The 22,880-nt window shown below is 44.8% G+C and overlaps 1 protein-coding gene across 1 annotated transcript; it reads right to left on the bottom strand.

Moving 5' to 3' along the window:
- Nucleotides 1–258: 258 nt before the first annotated feature.
- ZNF488 (zinc finger protein 488) lies at nt 259–18,878 on the bottom strand. The gene is made up of 4 exons (XM_058029428.1): nt 18,815–18,878; nt 7,895–8,117; nt 3,510–3,738; nt 259–1,566 (listed from the first exon to the last, which is right to left on the bottom strand). The coding sequence occupies exons 2-4, from the start codon at nt 8,108–8,110 to the stop codon at nt 392–394; spliced, it is 1,620 nt and encodes a 539-aa protein (XP_057885411.1). The 5' UTR covers nt 8,111–8,117; nt 18,815–18,878; the 3' UTR covers nt 259–391.
- Between the last annotated feature and the right edge of the window lie 4,002 nt (nt 18,879–22,880).

Genomic DNA, 22,880 nt, shown 5'->3' with positions numbered 1-22,880 from the left:
TCCTCATTCAATGATGTGGTTATTATTTCTGTATTTATGTTGTACTGCACAGACACCAGCAAAACAAATACAAGCAAAGACAACTCTGTTTGCAAATGTATAACTTTGCCCCTACTCTGCAAATTAACACTGCATGTGGATTCTTTTCACTATTTTATTTCCTCAAAAATAGGTTGACAAGGGCTAGGTTGAGTTTTCAAAACTTAAAACCCACGCAGACTCTTGTAAACATTTAATATTTTTTCACAAAGCATCTATTATAAATTATTGTAAACAGTGATTTCCTGAAAGAAATTAATGTAAACTCAAAAAAGAAATGGATTTAAGTGAACTATCATTCCCTTCTTCATCCAACCTGCGGGGTCCCTTGGTGACATCTGCCTGCACAGCTCTAATTATGAGAAGTCATGTGCCGGGATAAATGATGGCGTTCTCGGAAGTACTCATGGCAAATGGGACACGTCAGCTTCTCCTCCCGCCTCCTCTTGCACTGGGATTCACTTGAGGAATATTCTTTCTTGTGATGTGACCGCATGTGGAAGACTAAATCAGACGTCATGCGAAAGGACAGGTTGCATTTGGCACACCAGTTCTGGGCAGCCACTCCAAAGGAGGTGAAGGTGGGAGGAAGAAGAGTCAAGGAAGAGGAAGAAGAGGAGGAGGAGGAGGAAGTGGTGGTGGTGTTTTGTAATTGTCCTCCTGCTTGCTTGAGCCACGGTTCTGAGGTATATGGGAAAATACTGCTCCGAGTGATGCTTGTCTGCAGCATCTGAGCATTACACAAATCACTGACAAAGAACTTGGAATTGAGAAGACTGCTGCAGCACATGATGTCTGCGGTGGCAATGAAGCCAGACAGCTCCCCCAGGCTCTTTGTTGACTCACTCATGGGATGAGAGGAATTTACTGCAGCTCTTTCTGTTATGCACTTACTGGGCTTGCTGAAAGCACTCTTCTGTTCTCCTCGAGCTCTGGTGGGCCAAACAAAGGAGAAAGCACTACCAGAGGAGTTCAGCAACACTTCCTTTGACACCTGCTCCTTACCAAGTGGGGCCATGCCATCCTCCTGCTCTGGCTCCTGCAGTCTCTCATTCCTCAGCTTCTCTTTCATCCTCCTGACCTCAGTGAAAGCACTCTGCTTCTGCTCTAAAGCATCCTTCCTAGCTGACTGCCTCCCTGAACTAAGCTTCCTTAAAGAACCAGCCAATGCATGCTCTCCCCCAACCTCTTCCTTGCCCCCACAGTTATGTTCCTCAGTCAAGTTATTGGTTTTCTCCAACAGCACTGTTTTCCTGCTCCTGTTGCTCTCAGCCTCTTCAGATTTCGCTCTCCTTTCTCCAATAACACCATGTGCATCATCTTTACAAGCTGCCATTTTAACTTCCAGGTCCCTTGCCAGACTGTGGAAATTCGTGGTCTGCTCAGATAGGCTGCCCTTTTCAGTTTTAGGGTTCTGGAAGTTTCTCCATAGCAGAGCACTCTTCTCTGGCACACAGAGGAAGCGGACATGGGACAGATAGGAATGCTCACATTTAAAGACTCGGTCGCACTCTTGGCATCTCAACTCTGCAGAAACAGAAAACAAGTGATGAGTTTTGCAAAGGTGGAATCATGGGTGGATGCAGATTCTGATCCTGTTATTGACACAAAAAGCCAGGAACACCTCGTGCCTTACAAGGTTACCCATGGTAAAACTAATGCCAGGGCAGGATCAGGTCCCTTCCTGCTATGCAAAATGGTTCATTCTTATTTGCTTCCATGCTTCCGTGCTACTGGCAGAAATATTCCATTTAGACTCTCAAACCTAAATTTTATTACATAAAATGTAATTATATTACATAAAAGTACATAAAATGGCCAGTACACCATGATCTAGATAAAACCATTTAGATTTTATAATGATTTGAAGTCTAAACCCAGATTTGGGTCTACATTTCTTAACTAAGTCACTGGCTTTCATTCAAGATGAATGTTAAACACTATGTATCCAAGCAATAATGAGTTTTAGACCAGGATTCAAAGATTTTTACATGACTCTATTTTTAGGATACTCTGGTAGTTTAATACTGTTCAAAAGTCATCTGACCTTAATGCCTGAAGCCCTTACTCATGCTCATTTGGCAAGCTGTTATATGCCTTAAGGCACAAATGTCTATGGCACAGAAAATGATGTTCAAATTGAAACAATGCCAGTGATGGGCAGGAAGAATAAGGAACACTCTTTCCTTGTGGTCTTCAGACCCACTGCACCTCTGGTTCTTTGGGATGATTGACTGCCCAGATGGTACAAAATTCAGCAATCACACAAATATGGTACATCTTAACCCTTGTAAACTATATCCATGTTACGTTATTTCACAACACAGAAGTTTTACAATCTAAGTGATGCCAGACAGCACCTGAGGCCTGGGATACATAGGAAAAACTGGTTGGGTAGAATTAAAAATTCCTGATTTGGGACTCAGAACAGCTTATATCACTTCACAAACTACAGAAGCTGAACTTTTTATAAGAAAATAAGGCTGCCGAAATGGGTGGAACATTAAACCTATGAGTTTAAAGTCTTAAGTCCAGATATAGTGTTTCTTGTGCAAGTAACACTCTTCCCTGGTAAATCCAAAGGGCTGGCAGAGTGTGTCCACACAGAAATTAACAGAATACACTGAAACCAGCTGGAATGATTTAGTCAGTTCCTGCTACGAATGTGTCTGAATTAATTTAATACTAATTTACAGACAAGCACATTACCATATGAATTTGCTAACACATATCTTTATCATCCTCTACCTTTACTAACCAATCTATATAAACTTTGTTTAAATCAACTAAAGGGAATGTAGAAAGGGTTTTGTTCCAGTCTAGCTAGGTAAAATTTGGAAAAAATGACAGCTGGAATCAGACTTGGTATGGACCTGACTAACTTGCTTGGTGTCTCTGTAATCTGGATTTTTAGTTTTGTAACAAATTCTAGGTCAACTTCTTTTGGAGCAATGAATTTTCAGCAACATATCAGAAATTGAAGCTTGCTCTTTTCCTCATTTCTACTGTGTCCAACATTAAATAGGCAGACTGTGCTGCATGCAATACTGTTAGGTTTGTTATGGATTTTTAAAGATCTGCTCATTTGCAAAATTAAAGCTGAACACTAGTCTACACCTGATTTGTCAGTGAGCTAAAAAAGGCCAATTTCCAACTGATACTTTAGACTTTTTAGGATTCTAAGTTATTGAAGTGCAAAGATTTCCATTGCATAGCTCAAGAATTTCAGCATGAATCCCTAGTGCACCATCCTCTGCTAGAAAGTACCAATGAGAATGGCATTAAGAACTGCAAATAGTTTCTTGCTCTGTGCCTCCAGCTCAAACCTCAAAGCAGAAGGTCTTTTCTCTTAGCAGACCAGCTAAGGATTTGCACATGTTATGTGTTATTACAAGACAACCACATACTAAAGAAGATGCAGACTCCCTTCTGTCCTCAGTGACCCCTGCAATTAGCAATTCAGTACTTACCATTCTGGGGCCTCTGAGCTTTTATCTCATTGAAACCCAAGAGGCTGGAAAGCTCCTCATCATACCAGACAAGCAGCTCCTCGTTTTTGCTGATTTTCCTGGTGGAGCGATAGTATAACTGACTGTTTTCCAAGTAAGCTTCCAAGTTCTGCTCCTTGCTATGGGCAGCTGCTTGTACAAGTCTCATCCAGGGCAGGCCTGTGGGACCGTGAACAGATGTGACATCCACCTGTGAGACAGGACACAAAGGAGAGAAGTCTCAGGTCTCAAGGCCCAAAGCAAGAGTTCATCCAATCCAAGATCAAAGCCTGGTCTCTGCCTTGCACTGCGCACATATGACAAAGCTGTGAGCCCAACACACCTGCCAGTGTCACCAAATTATCAAAGGCATCCCAGGGAGAAGCCTTCCCCAGTGTGGGGGCTGAGAGCTCTGGGAATGCAGCTGTGTGGGAAGGAGGAGGAGACACCAATGTCCATGTGTAACCCCCCCAAGGCAAAGCCTTGGTTTGTCAGTCCCTGTCCTGTGCACACCATCCCATGGGACTGTGCCAGGCGTGGATCACAGAGGTACAGGAGGTGGGATCCTCTCTAAGAAGGGGTCTCAATACTTGGGATATGAAAATGGGATATGAGTCAGGAGATGTGCCAGTGCTGTGACTTGGGGACTGACAGTGTGCAGACCCCTGGATCAATGCAGTGTGAAACTGGGAATGAACATACACTCAGGACAGTTGCATGTGGAGTTTTTCAGTGACATAAGAGGATATGGAACAGAGGGTGCAAGAAAAGTAATTGTTATTTGATTCAATGCCCCAAGTAAATATCTGCATATATGTTTGGCTAGATTACATAAAATACAGATTTTAATATATGCAACTAAGAAGCACTTATATGATCTCTTTCCTTTTTTTTTCAGAAATAAAATTATATTTTACCTTTGCTAGATTAATTAAATTAATTTCAAGGTATCTAAACAGATAAACCTCATCACATCAATATTTTTGTTAAATAATTTCTGAGAGCTGCAAGGGGTTGATTTGCTTTCAATTTGTGGGCATGCAGATATACCAAACAAATTAAGTTTAAAAACATTTCTCAGGTCAGGCACTAAAAAGTTAAAAAAATAATATTAAGTCTATTGCCCAAATTAAATTTCTGTTCTGTGTGTATATTACTGCATAGTCCTAAATCACATATAATTGTTACTCCACAGGACTCCTGAGTCATTTAGTCACAGGTTGGCAAGTAAATAATGTAAGTACAAAACATTTGGTATTGTCTTCCTCATGCAGTGTGTGACTCCAGTCTTACTTACTTTAGTACACTAAATAAGGAATAATTTATTTCTTTATAGGTTTTTCCTTGGTGTTTACCACAGCAGGTCTGTGCCCTCTGCAACATTTGAAAGGGAATATTTTCATAGCTTGAAGGTTAAAACACAGGGTGATCAAAGGCAATGTTTATATAAATAAGAACTAATTTTTGATGCACTAAGTCATTGTTTAGAAAGGAAGAAGTTTGCAAATGAAAAATGTCTAATGACAAGTATGATCTAGATTTCACCCCAAGCAATGTATAGCTCTTTGTTTTCCACTAATTGCAGGGCAGCCATTCTTTGGTGTTTGGTACCAGAAACAATATTTTGGCTAACTATTTCTCTGGTTTTAACTGACTATTACCTACAGTGAAAGTTTGATCACATTAGTAGCTTGGATACAAGAATGAAACATTAAAAAACCATTAGGATGAGAGTTACTTCGCGTAAGAGAGAAAATAAATTAGCATGCCCTGAAACTGGTTCTCTCTAAATGCCATGGCAATTAACAATGATTGAGAAATACAAGTGCCTGACAGCAACCCAGGAACACCCACCCACACACAGAGGCTGTAACTAACAGCTATGACAGAGGCTGTCATATTTTAGTTGCTGTGTTTCAGAAATTCCGAGCAGCCACCCGGTGCTCTAAGCAAAGTCAAAGGGAGCACAGCTCCTCCAGGACTCCAGGGAAAGAGCTCAGTCAGCTTCAAGCAGGTGAGGAGGAGTACCGGATGTAAGATACAATCTGGGTTCTGCCAACTAGAATAATGAACTAGCTTTAATTTTTCCATGTGTCTAGAGACACTATAAACCCAGCTAATCCACCCTCTCCTGGAGGTGTCAATCGCCCAGAGGGACCCTTTGTACACAGATATGAGGTAAGGCCTTCACAGTCCAGCATCTCAGTCAGAGCTGGGCTGTGGAGGAATGTGGCTCCCTTGGGAGACACTGGAAGAGAAGAGAAGAGAAGAGAAGAGAAGAGAAGAGAAGAGAAGAGAAGAGAAGAGAAGAGAAGAGAAGAGAAGAGAAGAGAAGAGAAGAGAAGAGAAGAGAAGAGAAGAGAAGAGAAGAGAAGAGAAGAGAAGAGAAGAGAAGAGAAGAGAAGAGAAGAGAAGAGAAGAGAAGAGAAGAGAAGAGAAGAGAAGAGAAGAGAAGAGAAGAGAAGAGAAGAGAAGAGAAGAGAAGAGAAGAGAAGAGAAGAGAAGAGAAGAGAAGAGAAGAGAAGAGAGGCAGTAAATCTCTTCCTTGAAACCCCCAAAAAGCTGTAAGGGGCAGAGGAATCAGTGAAAAGAGCTACCTGTGCCAATGGCTGCCAAGGTATCTTCTTTGCCCAAGTGTACAAACTGGGCCAAGGAGATCAAATTAAGGTCTCGAAGAAAATGAGGGAAAAAAGATTATGAAATTCTCCTTTGGTCTAAACAAAAAAGCCCAAGATGATTAAACCCTTGTTAGAAATAACATTCCCCAAAGTCTTGCTGGAGTGCTGATGAACAATAATGAACAGAAACCTCAGTTGCAACGAATCCACCTTGCCAATTCATTTTCATGTGTGCTCTGTTTGTACTATACCCAGCAGAGCAAAACTCATTTTTTGTTTTGCACTTCAGTGCCATGATGACAACATAGCATCATTATTGAATTTTTAATTAATTACTTCAAACAGTTAGGAGCCTAATGGTAGTTCCTGATTTCTGGGAGGTTTACTTTTAATTATGAGTAGTTAACAGGATATGGGACTACCAATTGCATCTGAAACAGCTACTTGCACAGAATTTCATGTATTTACTGCCAAAAGACAGAGATCTGAGCCAACTCAGGCATCCAATTTCATTGCTGCATAGCAATTACTTAGCTCAAGTGTAGAAAAACACTAAAGCCATCCCTCTAGAGGGCTCTTCCAATGTAGAAAACCTTTGAGGCTCTCTCTACAGTAATTCAAAACTCCCAGGAGAAATACAGAAATATTCCAAAAATAAAGCCTTTTTTCAGGGCAGGTCTCTCTCCAAAGAGTTTGTTGGTCTCCTGGAGTACTAATAACACTGTCCAAGAAAGCAAACTTGTGCCAGAGACTCAAAACAGCCAGATAAACCCTGAAGCCTCTTCTTCTCCCTCTTAATTTGCTTAAAGCAGAAATGTAGAACAGGTTATCTGCCAACAACTGTATCTTCCATATTACACATGTGCCTTGGGATTTCTCTCCTCCAGAGTACAGGAATCTTAGGCAAACCTGGATCTCTCCCAGACCCATCCATGCCATAGAATATGGGAAACTGGCTTTTCTCACACCATAAAACACCTTCCTGTCTTCATCTAGACCAACAGTGACTGAAAGGCACTCCAAGACCCAGAAAGTCGGGGTAAGTGGTCAGCATGATAAACAGTGGCTATGAAACAAAAAAAAAAAAAAGTGGAGAACCAGAGCTTGAGAGCTAACAATCCATTGCAATCCTGGGGTTTCTGCCTTCCCTACAGTGATTGAAAAGTGTAGCTGTAACACAGACATACAGATCAAAGGTGACTTTAGGAAGTCCATGTACTAACAGCATAAAGTTGTGGCTGCCCAAAGTGTGTGTGGGCTAGTTGTCTGACTGCCATTGTGGTTTCACTTTCAAGGATAACTGAACACACTGGGGTAGCAGTTACCTAGATCAGGAAATAAATGCTGTGAATGTACCACCTGCATGAATCAGTGGCACAGTCTTCCCCCACTGTTCTCACAATGTGGCTGTCATACCTCCTGATAAACCTCCTTTGTCCTGACAAAAGCTGAACTAGAGGTTTCTAAACTATTTGTCCCCCTTCCCTCCTATTCCAAGTCAGATCTGAAGCAGGCCATCAATCATCAGCATAGAAGTGAGACTTTGTATTCTTCCTGCAAAGGGCAGAGTTTTCCTTAGGTCCTTCCAGTCTACAGCTCATAAATCAGAAATGCACTGGTCCTTTCTTTGAGGGAGCTGTTGCTTGTGCTGAAAAAAACAAAAACCTACCCCTTGCAAAGTTACCTTCTCAGGGATGGTGTACCTCTTTTTGATAGGTCTAACATTACCCATTCCTATTTTTGTCATACCTTAAATACATAGTGGATGTTCCGTCTGTCAGAACATTTGAGAGCAATGAAAGCTACAGTGTCCAGCAGGGTGTTCTGGAGCATGCATGGTCCAAAAACAACTTCTTCAGGGATGTCTTGTGTGGTATGAACAGTAGCCAGTATGTCTGGAAAATGGTGATGCAGAAGCTTGTTGTCACTTGTCCAAAGGAATTTAGGCAAAGAGGTAAGTTCCATTATAAACCTGTAAAAAACACAAGAAATCACATTTGGCACAGAGATGAAGTAGAAGGTGGCATCACTACTTCAAATACAAAGATTTCCAGGATCTGTAGGTGAATTGTAAGAGTCTGCCAGGACATTGTTGGTTACAGAGTTTACAGCTTTATTAACATCCAGTTCAGAATGAGAAGGATTACTTTGCACTAAACCAAAGTCTTAGGTTTGTAAACAAGTGAATTACTCTTCCTGGAATAGGCAGACAGTCCAAGTGTTCAACCGCTGCTCTCTACAGACAGGAGTAACAAGATTTGGGAAAAATAAGCAAAATTTTGAGTGAGTAGAACTCAGTATATTCTTAAACATATTCTCAGCTATCCTTCTTATTATTATTATTTTGTAGAAGTGTGAAGAAAGGTAGAGAAGGAGAACAGCAACAAAATAAAGCAAGACTTTTTGAAAAAGCTGTGCTTTTATTGCTTTAGTGCAACATCAGTCTAGTTTCTGGTTAAGCTGCTATGAAACCAGGAATAACCTGAGTCTTGAGTCTATCCAACCAGTATGCACAGAATTTGTGGAAATTCCTCAAAAGAATTATTTTCACCCTGCCTCAAAGTATATGTTGTCAGCTATTGTTGAGAAAATCAAATCAGATTATGACTCTTTGCATAGTGATAGTCCTAGCACAATGTTAGTAGAGATTCCTATCTTTAGAGGATAAATTTTCCAGCCCTGAATGTAGAATAATATGTTTGTCATTGTAGATGCAACTTCTGCAATATGAGCCACAATGTGAGAACTCAGTATGCAGCAAGGAGAAGACAGGCTTGAGTTATTTGTCATTCTAAGCCTCTCTGGGTTTCTAATAAAGATATTGCCATCTCCAGCTCCCAGCTGGAGGTCATGGAAAACCCCTCATTTATGCCATCAAGAGCTGGATCAGGTCCATTAGGCAGAGAAAATTAAAGAGAACAGCAACAAGCCCTGAAGACGCCTTAGCCTAATAAATACTGAGATAGAAGGGCTGAAGATCTAGTCTAATCTTTCTCACTCTCTGACAGCAGAATTGATTTGTTACTCACTGACTCATGACTTAAATTGAAGTGGTATAAAGTGCTCAGGAGAGTTGCACTGATTTAACTAAATCAGTTTCTAAATCAGGGTAGTTAATTCAGTATAATTTATTCCTTGTAGGCAAGGTCTAAGACCCTACCCTAAAAATATTAAAATACATGGTCAGACATTCAGTATGTATAAACACCAGAAGGAGGAAGGCCTAAACCAGACAACCAAGGCAAAGAGTGGGATAACACATGCCCTCAAGCATCCCTTAAACTCAATATGACAATAAAGTTTGTTTGTTTCTAAATTACTTGTTAACTTAATACGTGATCAGACAAAAAAATCCCCCAAACCTACATGTGGAACTGCCAAAGTCTCAAAGTGCCACCCTGGCAGCTGTGGGAGCACGGAATTTGACTCTTGCATGGAAGGGTCACTTTTGTGAACAGCTGTGAGAAGGATGTACTGTGATTACACAGCAGACGGGACAGTGACCGTCAGCCTTGCTCTAAACGCGCTGGGAAGATCCCTGTTTTCCAATCACGTGGCGAATGCACCATCTAGTGTCACATCTCAGCATCACACAGTGTCCCGTGAGCAAGCGAAGCAGGGCATCCCCATCTCTGCCCTGTGAGCAAGCGAAGCAGGACATCCCATCTCTGCCCTGTGAGCAAGCGAAGCAGGACATCCCATCTCTGCTGCTGTCCGTGCATTGCACGGTCTCAGGCTCTGAGCACCCTGTCAGGCAGGAATCGGTTCTCTCCGGAGTGGGTCATTCTCTCTGCCACCCTCTGCTCAAAGAGCAGCTTGGGTGCCTCCTCAGCTACTGGATTTGATAGGGTCTGGTCAGAGTTATGTCAGGTAGGGAGAGTCATTTAAATCTACAGTGTTGGCTTTTTGCAGTGTCGGCTGAAGATGTGCTGCTGGTACTCAGAGTGGAGAGTGGGGATCCTCTGCATCATTAGAAGAAAAAGGGTGAATCTTTTTCTGCAGTCTTCAAATAGCATGAGAAAGCTCCTCCATCTGCATCCACAAGATTTCAGCTTCTGTCACTAAGCCAAGCTCATCAGCAGAGGGATAACAGTGAACAAACATGATACTGCTTTCAAACTGTGCTGCTACCTCGGCAAAGGGACATGCTGCATCCTGTGGGTTTTCCAACCTGCCCTCGTTCAGGGGTCTCCATTGCAAAGTGCAGATTCATCCAGGGCAGTACTGGAACAAGTCCTGCCTCCTGCACAGGTGAGGGGTGGTAGGGGGCTCTCTGGTAGCTGCTGCCCTTACCACAGAGAACTGAAATACTGCCAGAGGGCACCTGCTGGATTGTCAGAGAGGGTTAGCAGGTGTGTGACTACACTGTGGTGCAGAAGGCTGTATAATGGTCGATGCATACCTCATACCTTGAAACCACCACCAGAGATCTCAGAGCAGCTGAAATACAGCAGCAGCACCCACAACACTCAAAACAGACAGCAGAAATTAGCTAGGGGGAAAAAAAAAAGTGTAAATAGGCCAGAATACAAATCTGAAAAATCTGAAATACCCTTCAGTTTGGATGTAAGTTTGAACCTCTACATGTTTTTTATCTGGTTATAATCTAAAGCCAAAATTTCAGCCACAGTCAAGATGTTTAGAGGTTTTTTTAATAAAACCTCCCTTAAGTTTTCAGGAACTTCATACTTGAGTCTGAATGAGAATTCTACACCAAACCAAGAACCCAGTACTTGAGTTTAATTATAAAATTTTGTTTCAATGACAATCTCACACTTTTGCCAACAGTCTTCATAGTCAAAGAAAATTAATTAAGAACTTGGAAACGGACTCATAATGAGAAATGGAGAAGGTATGCTACAATGCCTGCCATTTTAATTTGACAGGCTGAAGTAGGTGAATCACTCACATTCTTCCCAGTGAGTGAAGAGAGAAAATTCCCATAACAGAGAATGACTGTTCCCCATGACTTCACCCAACTGATTACTCTTGTCTTAATGCCATTGATCTCCACATTTTGACTGCCTTCTTTAATGAGCAATAAATCTGCCGTGCCTCCATTTCTTACAGATTCACTAGCTGTTGTACATATGACTTCACTCACTCTTCTCCTACTACATAACAATTTACAGAACTGTACCACAGGCTTCATTGTGAAGGTCAGATCTTCAGCCCTACATCCTGCAGGCAATGATATGCTTGCCCCAAACTGCCAGAGCTGGGAGGGCCATTGCTTCCCAGGATCCCCCCCATACAACATGATCTTGCTGTTCCCACTTAGGTTCTGCATGAGCAGTTCCTATCCCTCTGGAATTACCCACAGACATCTCTGAGAGGCTGAAATAAAATGAATATTTATAGTGCTTTAGTAGCACATTAGACTCAGATCACCTGTTATGGGTACTCTCCATAGTCTATCTGTCACAGATGGGAATTCTTCATATGGATGAGTTTAGAGACTTGCTGTTTAATGGACTCTTCATCCCCCAGACAGTATCTGATACACATATACCATGTCCCTGAGTGATGGATTTTGCATCTTGATTTCTGGGAAGTGTGACAGATCTGTCAAAGAACAAGGACCCATGGGCAGGCAACTCCCTATGGATTATGCAATTCTGAATGTTCCATCAAAAAGCACATTAAATAGATGATGCTCACAGCAAATGCTCCCAGCCTGCTTGCCTCCAGAGCAGCACACAAATTGCTAGTCAACTTTTGGTTTCCTGAGTGTTCTTCCAAGCTGGAACTCTTAAAGTAGCCTTCTCCTAGTCTCTCACCTTTCCTAGCACTTGTCTAGCATCCCATTAACTAATTAACTTCTACCTTCCTGAAATGTGTTTACATAGCTCCTGTACCTCATGAGAGAAACATGTTACCAGAGAGGAAAATAAAGAAATTTTCAGATCCCTGGTTTTCTACTGCATGGCCTTCAGATGTCACTGCAAGCTCTCCTAAGAAATGTCTGGAAATTCCCAAATGTAGAAGCACTGAGTTGAGCAAGGACTCCCCTGAATTCTATTTTCAGAGGATTTGACCCGATTCTCCTTGCCACAATGACTACACTGAACTGTGGCGTCATTTGGAGCTTCTTAGTGGCCCTAAAGGCACTGGTAGCCCTGCTCAGTACTATGATCAACTATGCAAGTGGGAAGGAAACAAACTAATCACATTTGCAAGAGGGGAATGGTTTCATCCAGAAATTATTTAGCTAGTTCTGCTCTTCACAATCAAAAACACAAGCAGGTAATAAAAAGTATTTATTCAAAATTCATTTGATTTTCAAAATTGTCAATAACTACTTCACTTTCACCTTTACTTCCATTTTAACTGTAGATTAAATTGCATATATTTATATCACTTTCAGAGCAATTATCCTAGCTGGGAAAAAAATGGCACAGAAGATACTCTTAAAAAAATAATTGAAAGTATTTGATCCTGGAAACCATCACCCCACTGTCTTCCCAACCATTTCTGTGTCTACTCCAGACTTTCTCCAGAGCAGGGGTTAATGTAAACACTACAGCTCTGCATTTCCCATGTCAACAAAACTGAAAGCCAAAAAGGAACAGAAATATTAAATGGAGCCATCATTTCCTTCACCTTTTAACTTACTCCTTTCTGCTCCAAAGTGTGATGGCATTTTCCCTGAAGCACATAACCTGTGACAGTGCCACTGCCAAAACTGCCTTTGATTTCAATAGCAGGTCTGTCGGCCTGAGGAATCCATGATCAGACGTGCAGTGTCATGCACAATAAACTACAGATAATAAAGGAATTGAGCTGATGCAGACAGAGTGGTTCTGTCTGCAGAATTTATTATTTTCTGTTGTTATAAGGAACTGAGGATTCTTTACATATGAAGGAAATTTCAATGGAATACAAAATAGAAAAGTGAGAAAATCTATTCTTGGGTTTTATACAATTGCTTTTCTTCTATACCAGGTTTTCTTCTCCATTTATTTAAGCTGTGAACTGCAAAGCAGAAAAATAAAAACTAAAACTGAAGGAAACTGGCAGGGAATCAAATAAAAGAATGGAGAATTCTTGCTTTAAAAAATAATCCCAGAACCCATGAAATAAATCCAGAAACTAAACCCTGTTTCCTAAATTCAGTCACAAGCTGAGAAGTCCTTTATAAGCATGAAAAGTCTAAACAAGTAATTTCTTTTACTTCATTGCTACTGCAAGACACAGTTTATGTGCTTCAGCTTGTATGCAAGTCAGGTGTCTTTCTGAGCACAAAATGATCTCTTTGCACCTTCACTGCTGAAAATCCCACACACATGAAGAAAATTGTACAAAAACATTTGGGAGATACAGCTATGTGTTGCCATTCCCTGCCTTTCTGGGATGAAGAAAGCCATCTGGAGGTTTGGTTTGTTACCCCTCAGACAGATATTATACCCCTAGAAGAACATGCAAAGATCTTGGATTACCTCAGAAACAATTTCTCTGGATTTTAAAAAAAACTAGTCATATGTCACTCATTTCTGAGTCTCAGGTTTAGCAACCTGTCCATCTTTGAGATGGACATAAGACAATACACCCCGAATTTCTGAGCTTTGATTATGCTCTTTCCTCTTCCCATTGTTACTGGTCACAAATTTGGATCCCAGCAGTGATCCTGCAGAGAAGCAAGAAGGTGACAGATCCAGAGGTCCCTTTCCTGCCAGTGAGCCATGTCACATCCATGCATTAAGAACAGCCCAATTAGCACTGACGAGGTAAATGAGAGAACAATAATTAAACCTGCAGAGACTGGAATTTTAACCTTTTCTTTTTTGCAGTCCAGGGCTACAATTGGGGCATATTTTGAGGACCTCTCTTCTCAGTTCCTCACAGCTCTTGATGTACTGCTCATCTAACAGTTCTGTTCTCCTGGCATGATTCAGTCACACTTGCCTGATGTGCTTACCTGAGCTAGGCTTCTGGCAAGAAGTACAAGGAAATACAACTATGCATCAAGGAGGAATTTGCTGACTGCAGAGATGAACAGAATCTGGAAGAATGGAATACAATCGGGACTGAACTAGCCCGATGCATGGAAATGGTCTTCCCTTGGCACTCCAGGCCACCCCAGCTTTCTTTCTTCACACTTCTCTGTACAGCAGCTGCAAAACTCTAACCTGCCAAATACCTAAAAATGAGCAGAAATAGGGAAGTTCACTGCCTAGATTGTTCTGGAATGATGAGAAGGCAGCTTGGGGTGTGGAGTTTGGTGTCTAGTTTGAGCTTTTAGAAACTGGGCCCTTATGGAGAGAATTTCATTGTGAATTAGAGACCTTCAAGTTTATGGGGTGCTCATGACTTTGTTATTGTATCATCCCGATACCTTCAGGGAGCAGCTCTCCTGTTCTTACTATTTTAAGGCTGTGTGGTCTTCAAATTTTCTTCCATCATCTGAAATCCCCAGTACATGCAATGTAAGCTGACAGCTTTTGATGAACCATCATTATATCTTGGCTGGATACCCAGCCTAGTGAATCATGAAACTGCCAAATCTTTTTATTTATGAACAATCTCTCAAACTTCTGTGGGAATAATAAAGAAGACAGAGATAAAATCCCTGATTGGAAATTAACAAATACCTCAAGCTCCACATTTGCTTTCAACAAGTCTTGTGACATACAGGAACCATTGGGAAGTGGAACCTAAAAGAAAAGCTTTCAAGTTTGTTCTTATTTTCTCTGAGAATAGGGAAGTTGAAGTGGCCTCTCTCCTGATGCATGGTAGCTGCCACACAGACCTCCCTCTCCAAAGCAGATGAACATTACATCACGTCTCTAAGACCACCACAAGGATGCAATTTCCAGTCTTTACCTGATGTCAGGTACAAAATTCCTGGGATTGAGCATCATATTTGGTTTGATGAGAAAATAACTGAGATTTGAACAAGTCCCAGCAGATGCACATACTCTCACCCCACTGGCTCTCAAATGGCAGCCCAGCACCAAACTTCCCTATGGTTTTTGGGATTTACACACTGAACCCCTAATTCTACTTCCACTCTCTTCCATGGCCAGAAATGTGGTAGGTAGGAAAGGAATGGGCTATCCCACACAGCTGGAAAGCCTGGTTAATACTCCCTTGCTGGGATGTGTGATGCAACAGTCTCTGCACAGTTCCACATGAAGCCTCCTTGGATTTAGCTGGAGGTTTGGAATCTGGCAGAACATGAACAACAGGGCTACTGAGGTCTCTGTTCCATCTCTTCCAGTGCTCAACCACAAGAAATGCAGTGCAGGCACTGGGAGAACTCTTCATACTTCAACCTGGACAATGAGCAACAGTAATAACGTGCTGCATCCATTGGAAAGGATGAAGTACATTTATTTTCTACAATGCTAGTGGTTCAAACAGACTGAGTCTAGGAATTTGGCCTCATGATGCATAAAATGTCAATATTCCTTTCCAGTTGGGTGGGTCCCAAAGACAGAATGAATGCCTCTGTGTGGCACTGTGTCTGATCTAATGAATCCTGTTAGATGGTACTGGGCTGTACAAGTCACTCATAAATCAGACAATCCACCTGTGCATAAAGAGGAGATGACTATAGCTCCACAGTCTACTGGCTTTCAAAGACTTTATTTTTGTGTGAAGGGCTGACTCTTCACTGGCTTACAGCTGTTCTATTTACTGAAGCAGTGCATTTATCCATCACTTCACTCTTGTGGTTTCAAGGCCTAAGACCTAAAAAACAGGGTTTCTGTAGGATAAAGGAAAACACTGGGTTTCTATAGAAAAAAAGGGAGCTTATTTTAATTTTTCATCCAGGACTGAGGAATATCAAACTGTGAATGTTATGAATACATAATTTCAACTGCTTATACAGCTGCACATGCCATACACTGTATGGATACATTTCAGTTCAGAGCTCACAGTATCGCATATCCAGGCCTGAATTGTGCTGGTGGTCACCTCAGGACTTGGTCTGGTTTTGCACCGGCTGCTCTGGCACTGTTCACTGTTCAGCAATTGACATAATGCTCTGAAACATCACAGGAAGTTCGAATTTTGCAGGGACATCCAAAAAGAACAGAAAGCAAATGTTATTCCATGAGAGGGGGAACAAAGAAGGCAACCATTCATCTGTCACACAGTCTAGGAAAGTTACTTGTCACACAGATGCGTGTGCCTGCTTTGAGCAAAATCCTTGATTCACATAAACAGCAGCCCTGACCACAGTAATCTGTGTTTACACATTTGTTCTGACATAGATCTGTGCATTGGCTCCTTCACCCAGGCATCCATGCAGACAAAACCACCATTCCCTGTATGCAGCCACAGAAAATGGAGAAACAACAGCCAACCAAACAACATGAACCAAACACAAACAGCATGAATGAAACACAAACAGGCTGAACCAAACACAAACACACTGAACCAAAATGTGTAACTTGTGAAAACAGTCATAAATATTTGTCTTCCATCTTCATACAATTCACATTGATGTCTCTTTTTCATAAATTCTTTAAAGTTACCTTATCTGGTTCAATTTAAAGATATATTAAGATATGCTCCTATTTAAGAGTCCTACTATTGATTTTGGCAGCTTTAAAAAAATGTAATATCTGTTCAAATGTTTCTTTCTGACAGAAAAACATATACATGTAGTATGTAAGCACATACATAAAGATGGAAACATTTATACACACATACATGTCTTCACAGCTGAACATAGCTCCATACATACACCTATTTAAGCCATACATACACCTGATTATTTTTTGTGATTTTTCATGTTCATAATTTGTATTTTAGAAGGAATATTTTTAAACAAAGATCAGTTACTTCCACATGGCTGGTGCTGAAGATTTCTTCAACAGTACTAAGGGGCATTAACTTACATTAATCTTACTTACATTTGTGCCAAACTTACTACACATGATGTCAACTCCAATAAGAGCAAGTGACAGAGCTGAAGGACACTATGCAAGGTGAAATTGTGGGAGGCAACATAAATAAGTTAGTTTTTGCTACAATGAAACCTTTTAATTGAAAGTCATTTTGCAAATTAAAGTCTTACATAAAACAGTTTGTTTTCCAACAAAATATTTTGCTCTTTGACTTGGTGTTTATCAATAGCAGGTAACGTAAGACTGTGCTGCAGGAAAATTATATTAACAGAATCACAGCATTACAGACATGGAAATATCCATCTGTAAATACTAGGATTTAGCCAGCTAATTTCTTTTGCAAAATCTTTGGTACACTCTGTAATTCTTACCCATAATTTATTTTTGTACTTTCTCATTTGGTTATATTACATTCAGCTAACGGGATCTAAATATTTTGACTTTATATTAGTATTTCTATGGCTACAAAACTATTTCCTCTAGAAAATTAGATCTCTGTAGAGTTCCATAAGGCAGCTTTATTTTGCTTTGAAATACTAGAAATTTATTAAATACAAAAAATAATTGCATTTTCAAATAACAGTTTATGCTTTGGTGTAGTTTTATACATTAAAAATCATAAATTTAATCACTCTACTGCCAAAATAAATTCCTCTATTCCTCTCTCTAATACCAGTTATACTTAATACATGGTAACAAAAGCTGTCAAGTGCTACATTTTCAAAAGCCAAAAATAAGGGAAAACTCCTGAGACGTAATTGATTATTAAATGCGGAATTTCGTGCATGACTACAACTGCTTTTTATGTGAAAGCAACTGTACTAAAAATATAAAACTATTAAAAAATCTGATCCTCCATCAAATTTCTATTGACATTTCTTTGAACTAGTAGCTGTTAGTTCACAGAAAAAAAGTCATTAATATGCTTCAAACATTTTCAGTGGACTGAATTCCTACAAAAACCTTTTAATGTAAAGATTTGCAAATTTAAAGATCAATGTGACATTTTAAAGTGACAGCAATAGCAGCTCTTAACTCAAGTAAGAAATTTCTACTACATGGATATCCATGATATAAGGAATACACACAAACAGAGAATAACAATGTGAGCTATTCCAAACAAAGTTCATCAATTTCATAAAAGCAATTAGACCCTAGGTAAGTACCTAGAACAGCCACGATGCTCGATCACCTGTCGAAGTTGGAAGGATGAGGAGCGCTGTAACCAATAAAAAGAGCAAGTGATGCTCGAGAGCTCTCGGCGAGAGAAGAGAGCCGGGAGGGAGGAAAAGCGCGACTGCCGGCGGGGCTGCCGAGGGGGACCCGCCTCTCCCTCCGCTCGGCACGGCCCCGGCAGCCCCGGTGGGCACAGCCCCGGCAGCCCCGGTGGGCACGGCCCCGGCAGCCCCGGTAACCCTGGGTCGGCATGGCCCCGGCACTGCCCCGGCGGGCACGGCCCCGGCAGCCCCGGGTGGGCACAGCCGCTCTGCCCGGGCCCCTCCAGCCGCACTGGAGCGGGCGGCAGCACGGCCAGGGCTGGGCACCAGTCAGCAAAGGCCACCTCCGTGCCCTCACCTGCTCCCCGGCCACTCCCGGCCCCGGGGCAGCCCAGCCCTAGCCCCGTCCCCGGGCAGGTCCCGGCCGTGCGGGAGCGCGGGGGTAGCCTCGGCCCGGTCCCGACAGCTCCGCGGCTCCGGGAGCGCAGCCCGGCCGGGCGGGACGGACGGTGCTGCTCCGCTTCGCCGCGCTCTGCAGGGGCAGCGGCCGCGCCGAGCCCCCCGCCCGGCCCCTCTGTTCCGGCCCCGCTCACCTGGGGGTCCCGCTGCAGGGGACGGGCGATCTGCGGCGCCGGGGGTCCCGCCGCGCCCCGTCCCTCTCCCAGGATCCCGCTACGGCCAAGTGCCCGCGGAGCCCTCACCTCAGCTCACCTCAGCTCACCCCACCGCAGGGGCCGCCCGGCCCCCCGAGAGCCGCGCCGCAGCCCCCGCCGCCGCACCGCCCCAGCACGCCGGCACCCTCCTCCCGCCGCGGCTCCCCGCCCAGAGCAGACCCCGGGAAACGCCTACCGCAGCTCCTGCCCCCGACCCCCGCCGCCAGCCAGGCGCCCCCTCCGCCGGGAGCCGCTGCCATGCCGCCCGCGGGGCCCGCAGCCCTGGCCGAGCAGAAGGCATCCTGCGGACAGCAGCGCGGGGAGCCACGAGGTGGACGGGATTCCCCCTTGTAACGGGACCATGAACCGAGGAGTTTCTTTTAAAGTTGGGGAGGGGAAAACCATACACGCACGCCGAAATAAACCAAACAAAACCATCTCCAAAGCCGCCTTCCCACTTGTCCTTTAGATCATCTGACAACGCTTTTGAATAAAAGGCTCTTCTAGGAGCTGCAGGTATTGACAAGAGCCGCTTAAAATGAAAACAACTGCTTCGTAGAAAATACTCGCAGGATAAAAATTAGGACTTTGAGGTATGAAACGATTTGTGGCACAGCTGGTATGTAAAATAAAACCATCAAACGTCTTGTCATAATCAAATATACCCTAAATCTGGACTAGCGACATTGCTTTTGAAAGATGTCGTTCCATATAAATGCCTTTAACGCCTGGTAGAAAATTTTTATGAACATGTTGACAAATGAAATAACCCAGGTTATTTGATTAGTGTCCATGTAATCTGAATATGGGCTTGTATCAGGAAAAGAAACGTCAACCCTTTAATGCTTTTGAAAGGATGGATTTTCGCTGCAATTGAAGAGTAATCTTATACCAATAATGAGGGCGAGCCACTCTCGCTGTGTTTTGTGATACAGGGATTATAGAGGATGAACTCAAGAGTTCCTGTTCTCTTTTAAAATTCGGCTCGGGCCGAAGGAACAGGATTGTTGAGGGCAGCAGGGGTTTGGTAGCTGCCCAGCCGCCCTGGAAGCTCTGCATCCTACCACCTGCCCAGGAACCGGTGTGGTGGTGGCATCTCCTAATACTGCTTGGGAAACATCACCTGATTTGGGATGCAGGTGTCAGGAAACTGGGATGGACAATTCCCACTGCACTTCATATCGCAAGAGTTTATAATTTTTGCAGCCTTTATGCAAATAGCGACAGAAGGTGTAAGAAGGGACCATTAGACGTGGTCACCTGCCTTGCGGGAGCTTGAAGCACTGTGAGACGCTGTGCTGAGGTAACCTGTGTCCCAAAGAGGGTGAGATGTGCACCTAAGGGTCAGCTCTCCTGGTGCTTGGTGTGATTTTCCTTCGAGCAAGGCCCGATCAAATGGCTCCGAGTGCTCGGGTCACGGGCCCGGCCCGCCCTGCCTGACCCCACACAAACCTCGCTCGGGCTTGGGGCCGGACAGGCCTGCCCGGGGTGTGACAGCCACAGGAGGGGCTCAGGCCGATCGGAAAACCTGTTTTGTTTCAAACAGAAGGCTCTGGCTCTGCAGAGGCGGCCCGAAAGCTCCCACCGTGCCCGGCCCTCCTCACACGGGATGGAGGAGCACGGAAGGGGCGCTGGCAAAGACGCAGGCCCACACATTCCCCACGGTGTTTCTGCCCAGCATCGACCGAGGCAGAACTCAGCCAAGTCCTTGCTTTTGCATACGCCCACCTAGCATCTAAGCGTGCCCCCTCGCCGGGCCCTTTGGAGGAGGCAGATGAGCAGGTCATCTCTCTGTGCAGAATCGCAGGATGTATCAGAGCCTAGAAAAGGGCAGTGCACATTATCGAAAAATAGTGATTTCTTTTTTTCTCGGCAGTGCCTTACATTGCTTTGGAGAATACCTTGAAGTCTGCCGGGTAATTTTACAGTACTATCTGATATTCTCGAGGCACCGAGGGACTCTGACGCTATGAGCATTTTTATTTCGTTTTGAAAGGCTGCGGTGTGTGCGGGGAAGGACAGCTGTGGAGGGCAGGGGGTGCCGAGGGCTCCCGGGACCACGCGGGCTGCGGACACTAGTGGGCACCGGCGAGGCAGAAGCCCGGCGGCTGAGGGGAAGCGGGGGATTCCTGCTGCTCAGCAGCCGTTTGCTCATTTTTTGTGAATGTCGCCAGGGAGGATGTGGGTTTTTTCTATTTCTCCATGATCTAAGTAATCGCTGGGTCTCAACTGGCCAGTGCTCAAAAAACCTTTCAAGTGGTGAGCTCAAGCAGTGCATTCAGCTTTTAGCTGTGCATAGTTAAACCAGGCAAAGCGGCTGAAAGCCGGTGGACCCTCTAATCTTTCCTTGATAAGTCCCCGACCGCCGCCGCGGTTGGCTGGGTCTGAATTCGGTCCAGCACAGAAACACGCAACTGAAATCGAGATGCCTTTCCCGAAGGGATTTCAGACTGGCGGGCGGCAGCCCACACCGCACAAAGCACGCCGAGGCTGCTTTGCTGGAGGGGCGCGGGCTCCCACGGGCTCCCAGGCGCGCCGCGCCCACGCGTGTCCCCGTCGGGCGCTGAGGGAAAGGGCCCGCCGGCATCGCACTGCTCCCCGAAGAGCCGCACGCTCGGCGTGGAGCGGGCAGGGCTGCTGTGTGCGTGGGGAAACAAAGCACACGTCCCACGCCCGCAGCCCCGCCCGGGTGGGCCGTGTTCCCCGCGGGTATCACCTTTGTCGGGGACAGGAGGTGTCAGTTTTTGCTGCTGGAGCGTAGAAGCGACTCCTGGCTGGAGCGTGGAGTCGCTGCCCCGGCGAAGCGCTGGGTGTTCGGGGGGCTGCGCTCGGTGGGACAGCGCGCCAGACCCCACAGGGGATGGGTTCCCTCCTCCTTGGCTCGCGATGGGAGCCTCGCCCCGAGAGAGAAATGTCTAGCCCCCACTCTGTCATGCAAAGTGACTCCGCTCGCATCCCTCCCCGTGGCTCTTTTCATTAATTAGGGGCTGCAAAGAGTGTGGGGGAGGGGGAAGCGGCTGGGAGCCACTAATTATTCAAACTTTGGAGACACCATCCAGATGAGCTGGGCAATCTCTTTAGGGCACCGCTTTGTAACCTGCGTGTATCAAGCGGGGAGTGATTATGCCACTGTGCAAAGCCTCCATTAAGAGATTTCATTTCATCATTACTCATCGCCTGCAGGATGTGTTCAGACTCCAGTGTGAGTAAACCGAGATTTCCACGAAGAGAAACAATTTGCTGTGGCACGAGAGGGCCGTGAAAACATGCCCCTACCCCCGCCCCCAAGCAATAATCTTTTTAATTGCACTCAGCTACAAACAGATTTTTCTTAAGTGCCCTCTCGCGTTGTGCCCCCCACCTCCGCTTTGTCACGGGTTTTTGCCACGACGCCCATCTCCAACAGCAACTTCTCTCTGCCTTGTGCTCTGACCTCCTCTGGGCTCCAGCCGCTCCCGAGCCTGCTGGAGAGAGGCTTAGCAGGACGCGCAGCGATGCTCCGGAATGCAGCTGGGCTGCCGCGGCCCTTGGCCGGCTTCCGTGCCCGCCGGCGGCGGAGTGCCCGGCCCGCTGCCCGCTGTCCTGCCCCGAGGGCAGTCCGAGAGGGAAGGAGGCAGGAACGCCCGCCCTGTGCCTCGCCGGCGGCGGGCAGTGGTCCCTAAGCTCGGTCCCTCGCTAGCTGCAGCCTTTGCCATATCGGTATCCCGGAACAGGAAAGTCCCGGTTCATCTTGCCCCCCTAAGATCCTGTCTCCCTCCTCCCGCTCCCCTCCCTCTGCCCCTTCCTGCCTTTGGCCCGTGCGAGAGGAGCCTGTTCTCTCCTCGCGGGACGGGGCTGGGGCGCTGGGGGCAGCGGGCAGGGAAGGGGGACTGGGCTCTGGGGACCATCCGCCTGGGCTCAGCCCCCTGCCCGGAGCCAGCGGTCCGGCGCCCGCGGGCAGGGCTGCCTGGAGCCCTCAGGGTTGAGCTGAGATCCTGAAGATAGTAATTTCTTTTTTTTATTTCTT

The sequence above is a fragment of the Melospiza georgiana genome, chromosome 8 (genome assembly GCF_028018845.1).
Source record: "Melospiza georgiana isolate bMelGeo1 chromosome 8, bMelGeo1.pri, whole genome shotgun sequence".
NCBI classification, from domain to species: domain Eukaryota; kingdom Metazoa; phylum Chordata; class Aves; order Passeriformes; family Passerellidae; genus Melospiza; species Melospiza georgiana.
The sequence above is the reverse complement of the archived record's forward strand: the minus strand, read 5'-3'. Positions and strand labels throughout refer to the sequence as shown.

Coding starts and splice junctions, on each gene's coding strand:
- ZNF488 (XM_058029428.1), bottom strand. CDS start 8,110: ATGGAACTTACCTCTTTGCCTAAATTCCTTTGGACAAGTGACAACAAG. Junction 3,739..7,894: donor ACATCCACTATGTATTTAAG/GTATGACAAAAA, acceptor CCTGTCTCACAG/GTGGATGTCACATCTGTTCA. Junction 1,567..3,509: donor AGCTCAGAGGCCCCAGAATG/GTAAGTACTGAA, acceptor CTGTTTCTGCAG/AGTTGAGATGCCAAGAGTGC.